The 10698-nt window shown below is 38.9% G+C and overlaps 1 protein-coding gene across 1 annotated transcript; it reads right to left on the bottom strand.

Annotated features, from left to right (window-relative positions):
• Positions 1-1207: 1207 nt before the first annotated feature.
• Positions 1208-1811, bottom strand: LOC100910453 (voltage-dependent anion-selective channel protein 1-like). Its single transcript, XM_039080594.2, has 2 exons — positions 1450-1811; positions 1208-1394 (listed from the first exon to the last, which is right to left on the bottom strand). Exons 1-2 carry the CDS (start codon positions 1773-1775, stop codon positions 1208-1210), a joined length of 513 nt encoding a protein of 170 aa, XP_038936522.2. The 5' UTR covers positions 1776-1811.
• Between the last annotated feature and the right edge of the window lie 8887 nt (positions 1812-10698).

The raw sequence follows: 10698 nt of genomic DNA, 5'->3' as shown, positions 1-10698 counted from the left end.
TCTGTGTGGTCATCACTTCAAGACTGGGTAAATTCCAGGGAAGCCAGTGTGGAGATTATCTGCTGTTGGTGGGCTTAGCTTCTACAAAGTGTTTCCAAGAGCGGCTGTCCCAGTTTGCATTCCCTTCAGCTGTAGCTGTAGGTTCCTCCGTTGCCTAAGTTCACTAATCTTTGGAGTGGTCAGGAGCCAGAATCTTCTTTATTATAATTCATGTCTAGTGTGAGCTCATTGACTCAGGAGAACACGGGATGAAAGCTTGTTATCTACACCTTCTCTGATGAGATGTCTGTTAGGATCTTTGACTCACTTTTTTTTTTCCTGAGGTTTTAGTATTTTATTCAAGTTTTATTTTAAGTGATGTTAATTACAGCATTTGAAGGGGAGGAGCTAATTCCACACAAAATGGAAGACTCTATAATGTACCCATTAAACTGCTAAAAATAGTGGTGTGGCTACAAGAGGAGTCCGTTGAGATCCCTAGTGTTGTCAGGGTGTGACCACAATCACCCACCCAGCTCTGACCCGGGAAACCCGGAAGCTATTTCATACTCTGGTGCAATGACGACAAAAAAAGAATTAAAAAAAAAGAAGAAGAAGAAAGACAGAAAACCACCCCACAACACAAGGAAGAATTAAGTCCTGAATGACTGGCTCCATCATGCCCACCCTCTCTCTCCACCCTAAAATGGCACAAAAGAAATAGCTAACCACACTGTAAAGACTTCTTTTGGTGTAAAACAGGTAACTGATGGGCTAGGATGGGAACAGGGCACGATGGGAACGGGGCGTGATCATCTGTTTAAAAAAAAAAAAAAACCCGTCCCTTTCACGTAGGTGTGTACATGCTTGCGAGCAGACAGGATCGGGACACCAGGGTTCGATGTTCAGGAAGTCACAATTTCATGTGTGGACTGGATACAGATTTACAAAAGGTCCACAGGTTCCCAGCCTCCACTCGCAGCCTGGCATCTCTAGAGGAGCTCCCCCCAACCCACGCCTACAGATAAAAAGGCCCCTTCCTGGAATGGGGTTTCTGCTGCACCTCTGAAATGGTCAACACCTTAAAGCCCAGTCATCCTTAGCCTGGAGGTCTAATGTGGTATTGATCAACTCTCGCATCCCCAACCCAAATGCTAAAATCAAGACAGGGTACAAGAGGGAGCATCTCAACCTGGGCTGTGATGTGGACTTTATCATCGCTGGGCCCTCAATCCGGGGTGCTCTGGTGCTTGGCTATGAGGGTTGACTGGGTGGCTACCAGATGAATTTGGAGACCTCGAAGTCCTGAGTGACCCAGAGCAACCTCGCAGTTGGCTACAAGACGGACGAATTCCAGCTTCATATTAATGTGAACGATGGGACGGAGTTTGGTGGCTCCATTTACCAGAAGAGACTGCTGGAATTCGTCCGTCTTGTAGCCTGTCTTGATTTTAGCATTTTTTTTTTCCTCCAGTGTTAGGTGAGAAAGATGAATCAAAGGTCAGCTTCAGTCCACGAGCAAGCTGGTGGTCTTCCACGGTGATCTCAGTGCCCAGGGTGTTGTCTGTGTTCCACTTCTCAGTAAACGTCAGTTCATACTCGGTCCATCTGTACTTGGTTTCCAGACTGCCGTTCACTTTGGTGGTCTCCGTGTAGGCAGAGCCTGAGCTAGTAAATTGCAATCCATTCTCGGACTTCGTTTTCAAATCAAGTTTTATTAAGCCAAAGCCGTAGCCCTTGGTGAAGACATCCCTGGTGGGCTTGCCAAGATCAGTGTATGTGGGAGGCACAGCCATGTTCTCGGAGGCGGTGACAGCGGGAGCAGCGGCAGCTACAGCAGCTACGGAGGGGGCGTTGCGGAGAGGAGGCTGGGAGCGCAGGGCTCGACTCCCTTTTTAAAATTAATTTATTTAAATGTATTAAATTAAAATGTATTTAATAATAAATTATATTGGTTATTAATTATTTTATTAATTAATTGATTGATTATTAAATCATGGCCTGATAATTCTTTATACTTTTCTATGTGCTCTGGGCCAGTTTTCCCTTGATCTATCTTTTGACTGCTTTCTTCCATGACACAACGTCTCCTTTTATTCTCTTGACACTGTTCGTCACAGAGCAAGAAATGTTAACCTCAATGAAGCTTTGCTTATCTTCCTTCCAGGGTCCATCTCCTCAGTGAAGAAACAAAAGAGTCATTTCAAAGTCCAGGTCGTCTAGGTCTTCTCCTGTTATCTTTTAGGAGTTTTATAGCTTGGTGTTTCCCATGTAAGTTGCGGTTGGCTTTGAGCATTTGTTGAAGAGTATATGGGTTTAGTTCCTGTGAAGGATATATCAAGAGCGTTTCATATTTGGGTACTCGGTTGTTCAGCACTCTTTGCTTGAAAGACTTTTATTTTCTGTATTCCTTTTAAAGATTACTTGACTACGTTTCTATGTTCTTTAGTCTATTCTCTTATCTATTTATGAATGTCTCCTTCTCTTGATTATTATACGTCTCGATGTCTTAAAGTCTTAAGTTCAAGTGCTATTAGTCATCCAAATTTGTACTTCTTTTCTTTCATTGAACACTAGCTCTTCTGGATCCTTTGGAAGTCCATATGAATCTTAATCTGTTTGCACATTAATACAAAAGATCATTGGGGTTCGGGTTATAATTCTTTTGATTCAACAGATTTAGCTGGAAAGGACTTTGTCATCTTGAAAACATTTAGTCTCTTGTAAGCATGGGCTACATCCCTCCATTTTACCTTCCTTGTTCAATCTATGGCATGGGGGTTTTATAGTTTCCCTCGTTTCCTCATAAGATACTTTTCTTTTATTCCTCATAAGATACAATACTTTTATTTTGAGACGACACAAGTGGAATTGAGTTTGTTTTTAATTTTGAGTTTGAAGGCCATGCTAAACCATACAACTGCACCTCTTGCCTCGTTATTATTTAAAAATGCTTGTAGGACGTACGTTTCTTCAACTGTATTTACTAAATCTTCAAATTTTGGAAAGTTGTATTTTTAGTTCAAACTGTTTAAAAATACTGTCTCTCCTTTAACCTATTAGTTTTATTTCTGAAAAATTATGAAGGGTATAGAATTTGAACTTTAATAAAAGCAAAACTGACTCTTTGCTAGATATTAGCCACAAGTAAAGAATCTCAACCTTACAGTTTTGTGCAATTGTCATGTAAGAAATATATATATATTATAGATATTATATTATATATATTATATATATTTTATAGATATTAGAACTAGCATGTAAACTATGCTTCAATGACCTTAACCTCAAAGCTTTAACATCTTTCTGAAACTTTGTATGTAAACCAGCATGGCCTCAGAGTTACAAAAATAACCTGCTTCTGCCTTCTGAGTACTGGGATTAAAAGCATGCACCACCACACCTAGCCAACTGTATTCATTTTAAGTAGGCGTTTCATAAGCCAAATATGTAGATATTTAAAATGGGTTCATTATGGATGCTCTTCATTAAAAATCATATAATTGCGCTTTGTCTCCTTTCTAGTGTGACAGCTGTGTCTCCTTGTGATATAAGTATGGATTGCAAAAGCACTTAAATTTAACAAATACATGAGTTGATTTAATTTGTGCAAATGATTCAGTTCTAAATCGTTTAGCTAAATGGCTAGTACTTGTGTCTGCTAGCACAGTAGAAGCTCTCTCTGTGTCTGTGTCTGTGTCTGTGTCTGTCTCAGTGTCTCCCCCCTTCCCTTCCTCTTTCCCTCCCCTCCATATCTCTCTCTCCCTCTCTCCCTCTCTCCCTCTCTCCCTCTCTCCCTCTCTCCCTTTCTCTTTTTCAGACAGGGTTTCCCTACAACGCCTTAGCAGGCCTGGAACCCACTATGTAATTCAAGGTGAGGCAATCCTTCAGCCTCAGCTCTTAGACTGTCAGGATTATAAGCATGGGCCACTGTCACAGCCTTCCTATTTCTTGCTTTTGCTTACCCTCTCCATTTTTTGTGTGCAGCCATTCTTTGTGTCCCAGATCGAGAGCTCCCAGCTTTTCTGGTCTGAAGAATCTTGTACTTCTCCCTGCTTCTGCCATGCTCTCTCTGAATCTCAAATTAACCTGAGCCTCGGACGATCTACTCTGCTTTCAAGAATTGTCTCTTAGATCTTGGCTGCTTGCCTGATACAGGACCTTTTACTTCTCTTGGCTTTAGTTGATTGGGCAAGGAACTGATCTCTTTTTTAAAATGTAGAAAAGAAATACATGAGAGAGGATGAACCACTTGTAAGCGTTTTGTCAGCTCTGTCTTAATCATAGTATTGAAATATTAGTGTACTGTCTTCGTTGGAGGCTATGGCATCCTGGGAAGAAGTAATTCTGAGAGAAAAGATATCCTAGTTATTATGAAATGCTAACTCATGAGCGTGTTCCTTTTATAATAAATCACCCAGCCTTTGAGTAGCTTTTAGAATTCAACCAGCAAAAATCAGTTTTAGGAGGAGATATTTTTCTGTTATTCTTTTCCATAGCGTGATTACAAGCCATTTTTCATCCCGCCCTCTCTGTGGAGTCAGAGGGCAATGCAGACTGCTTCCACTTCCTCCACTGGAAAGGAAGGACCTGCAGTCCTTAATGGGTTTGATGAAATTAGGAAATTCATACTCTCCCTCCCCAAAGAGAGTATGTTAGTAGTTTTAACAGCTTAAAAGTATCTCTCAACTTCTCTCTGTGTTCATTAAGAAAGCATGTGAGGAAATCCCATGTGCAAAGTATGGATTTTCTTTTTCCTTTAATCACATAAAGTAGTTCCTTGCCTCTCCTCTCCTTTCAGCTGGCGTGAAATGGACTAAACCACAGGCTACGGAACACCTTGGTGCATTCCGGTTGCCTTTATTCCCCCCACCCCCATTAATTGCTGCTTGCTGGCACACAGAGGTAATTTGCTCTTATACTTCTAGAAGTGTGTTGTCCCTTCTCCGGAGCATACATACAGAGCTTGTGGCAGAAATTTGAAGGCACCTTGGTAAAGATTTACTGTCTATAATGAAGACCAGAGTTGGGGCAGGAGGTGGGTGGGTGTGGGGCGACAAGTTTGTAGCACAAAGTCCACAGCTGCTAGGAGGGGCACAGGGAGGACACGGGCTGCTATGAAGGAAGACCTGAGAAGCTTTGAGGAAAACATATTTTAGGACCCAAGGGCATCAAATAAAAGATACATCTTACACACTGGAAATAAATTTTCAAATGGATTCAGTATTGTCACACCACTGTCTTTTCTGTGGGTATTTCCAAAAGAATAATTTCTGGGCCAGCAACTTACTTTAGAGCAATTGCAGGTGAGAACTACATCCTGCTCTGTTAAGGGACCTGTCCTTCACCTTCACTTCATTTAATACTGTGTTTCTCCCTGCTCCCCTCCCCACATTAATATATGGTTTCACTATGTAGCCTTGACTGGTCTTAACCACTATGAAGACCAGACTGGCCTCAAACTCAGAGATCCACATGCCTATGCCTCTAGAGTGCTGGGATTAAAGAGGTATAACATCACATCTAGCTCTTCCCTAGAAAGCATCATTTATAAAAATCTATTAAAAATTATGAGCACCAATTATAAAATAATATTTCAGAAGCTGGTACCGTGTGATATACAGAGCTCATGTTTTAATGTAAACACATAAAATTGACATAACAGAATTCTAAACATCAGATTTTTATGGTATTCTATGATTTTTATATGACAGATTTGTCTCTCCAAGTATAAATACATACATATGTATATGTATGTATATACAACACACACACATGCATACACACACACACACACACACACACACACACACACACACATACACACACATTCAGACATGCTGTTTGTTTGGAAGTAGATTTGCTATATCTCCTGGCTATCTTGGAACTCTCTATGTAGACTAAGATGTACTCAAAATTGAGGCAAGTCTCCTGTCTCTGTTTCATAAGAACTGGAATATAAATATTTGTCACCATGCCTGACCCCAATTATAATTTGATTTGACTACATTAAGTTCCATTTCCTGAAGCATATTCTTTGAAACATGGATACAAATCAGGCAATGGAGAACGATGTTTACATATAGTGGGCTCTAAATCTATGATAGTTAGATGAGTAAATAAAGAGATAATGTTGAATGAAGCCCTTAAGAAAATAAAGTAAAAAATTTAAGCCAAATATCAGCCACTGAAAGCATATCAATGTATTTTTACATGTTGTAAAAACATTATGTTTTTACATGTTTTTCATAACCATGGCTTTTTACTATTTGTTTGTGCCATTACTATTTTAATGAATATGTCATTTTTTTCTTGTTTTTTTAAAGTATATGTGTTTTATATCGAATTTACCTAGATAATACATTGGCAAACAAGGCCACATTTTCCCACAGTCCTCATGGTATTTGTATTCACTAAACCTGTCTTTTATACTTAGGTTCAGAATCAGTTTTTAATTCTTCTCATACGTTCTTTGATTGTGGTCTAAACTGCCATTGAATCAGGACACAAAAAAGGATGAAAGGCTACTGTCCCAACAAAACATATTTTCCCCAGATCTTTCTTAACAGTATATTTGCAACAGCTCTATTGAGAATGGTTTCTGACAGCTTTACTCCATGAACTATAGAGATCTTTATATCAAAAAAAGATAACCTTGGCACTCTCAGGATATGGTAAAGGCTAATTTGAGAATTGTCAGTCACAGAAGAATTGTTGATTCCATTCAGGAATGTAAGACAAATGTTCATTTCTCCCAGTGCTCGGTTGACAGACATGCCATGGGTCACCTAATCATTTTTATATTGTTGAATCTTTAAGCTGTTTTCAAACATTTAGTTCTAAGGACCCCTTTTTTATTTAGAATGAATTCGTAGGGGCAATACTACTAGGTTTGCCCTTGATAATCTACTTTTGTATATTGTTCAAAGTGAATGGGTGATATGCAATGTCAAGTTGATATCATCTACATATTACAGTAAAGTAGCAATTTCCATCCATGGATATATACATATATATACATATATATATGTGTGTGTGTGTGTGTGTGTATGTATGTATGTATATATATATTCATTCTTGTTTGCCAAAAGTCCTTAAGCGAGAATAGCCACATCGCTATACTCAGTTGACAATAAATTGTGTTTAATTATAGCCCATCTTATTCTACAAAGTACTTCAAGGTGATTAGGTGTGTGTATAATGATAGCCCCCAACAGATTTGACATAGTTGGGCAGAATACACAACATATTTTCTTCTAAGTAAGGGATAGCAAAGTCAGCAAAAGCTACTTCAAAAAGTCTTTAACTCAAACTTCTATCTAAGATTCATGAATCTTAAAGCCAAGAAGTAGTCAGAGCTCGTCTCTTAGCATGAGCTTTTACATTTGTGGTTGGTTTGAATGAGTATGGTGCCCATTGGCTCACATATTGGAATACTCTTTGGGAAGGATTGGGAAGTGTGCCTTTATTGAGGGGAGATGTCACTAGGGGTGGGCATCGAGGTTTCAGAAGCCCACACCATTTCCAATGTCTCTTACTTTCTGCCTCTTGCTTGAGGATGAGATGAGAGCTCTTGGGTACTTCCCCAGTGTCATGGCTGCCTGCTTTTACCATGATCCCCACCATTCTATCCACAGACTCACTCTCTGAAAATGCAAGATGACAATATACTCTTTCTTTTCTAATTTTTCTTGGTCATGGTGCTTTATCACAGCAATTGAAAAGTCTCTAATACAAGATCCTTTCAAAACAAGTTTTGTAAATTAATTTTTAAAAGGAATCTACCCTGACTCTTGTGAATCTAGCAAAATAAAACATTATATATGAAAGTAATGCCTTTATATATATTGAACATTTATACAGATTCATTTACAATGTTCAAAACCTAGAAACAATCAAATTGTCTATCTGGCAAGGAAAATGCCACATAGACACTATTATAGTACTATACCTACTTGTAGGGATAGCAATTTGGCTATTAATGTATGATTTGCAGGCATTGACAAATTAATCTAATAAGTGAGATATAAAATACTGTCTGCAGTATGACTATAATTATGTTTGAAAGAAAAGAACTGTGTAATGTAGAAAAGTCAATGAAATTAAATAGACCAGGATGTTTATTGTCATGGTATTAAAAATACCATGGAACTATAGGTCTGTTTTATCTTCATAAAATTTTTCTATAAGTTCAAAATAAATAACCTTGAATAATAATAATTAATCTCTAAGTATAAAACTGTATTTTCTGATGGGATCTTAAGAAATAGGAATAAAGGGTTGGGGATTTAGCTCAGTGGTAGAGTGCTTGCCTAGTAAGCACAAGGCCCTGAGTTCAGTCCCCAGCTCCAAAAAAAAAAAAAGAAAAAAGAAAAAAAAGAAATAGGAATAAAGAATTACTGCTAAGAGGCTCCCATCTAGCTAGTAAATATTCTCCAACAGCATATATATGCTAGCCTCAAGTAGGACTTCAGTGAAGTATATGGAGTTATGCAATGGGAAGAGGACTGAGATCAGAGGAAAGAACAAGTGTACAAGGAGGAAAGATGGTGGAAGCCTCTTGAGTTTGAGACAAGCCTAAAGCTGGTCAAAATGCAGCCTGGCTCAGGCAAGCTCTTTAAAATGCTCAAGGAAACAAGGATATGTATCATCTATGGAAGCAGAGTTGGAGGGGATGCACATTATGAAATCTGAACCAGTTCTTACTGGAATTCCATCCCAACAGCTTCTAAACCTGATTACTAAGATCTGTCTGTGGTGCCAATAGATAAGAAGTGAAGAGACAAAAGGAGAAACACACATCAAGACTCCAACATGTTAGAATGAAGGTTACATAGGGTGAGCAGTTCATTTTTTCCTTCCTTTTCCCCACTGCCATTGTTTTGAGACAGGGTCTCATTAAATAGCTCAGGATGGTCACCTGTTCCCTCCTGCTTCAGACTTCCGTGTGCTGAGATTGTAGTTATGTGCCATCATGCCTTGCAAGAATTCACATTTATGTGAATTGGGTATTTCCAATGCCTTTATGTGCTTTGTCTGTAGATTTTTGTTCGTCCATGTAAACCTTTATTAGTAGATGGTACGGTCTCCAATCTTACAGAGGAGAAATGTTATATGTCTTAACCAGGGGCACACCACTAGAATTAGAATCTGCATTCAAATGTCCACAGTCAGGAAAGTTTTATGTCTAGTGTGGAATGGACCAGTTAACATAAGTCTAACAAGTTGTCATTATCTTTCCACCTCAAGGAATAGGGCAGATGATAAGATACTCAGTATTTTACTGTATTGAGCTACTGCAACCTATTAAGTAGCAACATATAAAGGTCCCATCCACCCTAATACATTCAGTATAATGGGGAGGAGTCGAGACCTGGAGTCAGATAGTATATGCAAGGTAGTGTTGATAACATTAATGGTGTCTACAGAGAAAATCTTAAATGCTACCTTCAGGCTTGTGAAAGTGAACATCAGTGGAAGACAGTAGATTCGTCTTGACAAACTACTCATGTCTCTGGATCTTTACTTTCCAAACTTAAGACAAACTAAGTAAGCCAAGTCCAGACAAAACAACTTTTCCTTACTGGTGACACTGTTTTATAAAGAATACTATCTAATAGTAGTTATTTTGCAAACATTTGTATACAGTTATACTTATGGAAAGAAATCGCACACTGAACACATGCTTGTGAATGTTTCACATACATGATATGTCTATGTATTCTGTTTCTTTGAGACTCTGCATCTCGAGTTTGTCATAGACATTGAAGTCGAATGATTCCCTTCTCCTCTTTTTTCTGGATTATATCTTCTCAAAAGACTTGACTTAGCCTTGTGGTATTAGTACCTCCTGTGTCTCACAAAACTCATACGAAGCCGCTAATCTAGACCTTGACTTGTTACTAATGAATTCGATGAACTTCTTTTCACTTTAAAAGTAGCAAATCCTAGCAGCACGCCATGTCATGCGACATGTCTGTAACCCCAGTTCAGCTGGAGGACGAAGGCAGCAGAATTGCCTGGACAGTTTTAACAGGACATTTATCCAAACCACTGGTTCTCAAACTTCCTAATGCTTCGACCTTTTAATATGGTTCCTTGTATCGTGGTTGGTCATAAACCATCCAATTATTTCATTGCTCTTTCATGACTGTAGTCTTGTCACTGCTATGATTTGCAATACAAATATCTAATATGCAGGATATGTGATAGGTGTCCCCTGAGGGGGTTGTGGCCCACAGGTTGAGAACCATTGATCTAAACAGTCAGAACAAATGAAAATCTCCAGGCAGGCGCCTGCTGCTTTGGGAGAAGGTTCAGTTTATATCCTTAGTGAGCTAAGAAGAAGATTTGAGTCTGACAAAGAGATGATCAGTTCTGTAAAAACAACAACAACAAATCTATTCCAACAACAACAAAAAACATCTACTAAGAACTTGAAAAAAGGCAACCGAGGCTACTCTTCTTATCGCTGAGAAAAATAACTGCTTTTAATAGAGCCAGTGCCATAAAAGAGCTGAGAAAGCCATCCCCCCTCCTTAAGACCGTAACAGCTGACTTCCGAAAATGTGATAATCACACCTGAAATGATCTATTCTGGAGCCTCTTTCAGACATATTTGAAACGCGTGACAGGAAAAGATTTCAGAAGACAAAACAGCCCATGAATAGCAAGTGTTCTCGACTTGAATCTCGAGGTTCTGTTTAGAACTGCCAACGC

The sequence above is a fragment of the Rattus norvegicus genome, chromosome 7, assembly GCF_036323735.1.
Source record: "Rattus norvegicus strain BN/NHsdMcwi chromosome 7, GRCr8, whole genome shotgun sequence".
Taxonomy (NCBI): Eukaryota; Metazoa; Chordata; class Mammalia; order Rodentia; family Muridae; genus Rattus; species Rattus norvegicus.
The sequence above is the reverse complement of the archived record's forward strand: the minus strand, read 5'-3'. Positions and strand labels throughout refer to the sequence as shown.

Coding starts and splice junctions, on each gene's coding strand:
- LOC100910453 (XM_039080594.2), bottom strand. CDS start 1,775: ATGGCTGTGCCTCCCACATACACTGATCTTGGCAAGCCCACCAGGGAT. Junction 1,395..1,449: donor TCTTTCTCACCTAACACTGG/AGGAAAAAAAAA, acceptor CGAATTCCAGCA/GTCTCTTCTGGTAAATGGAG.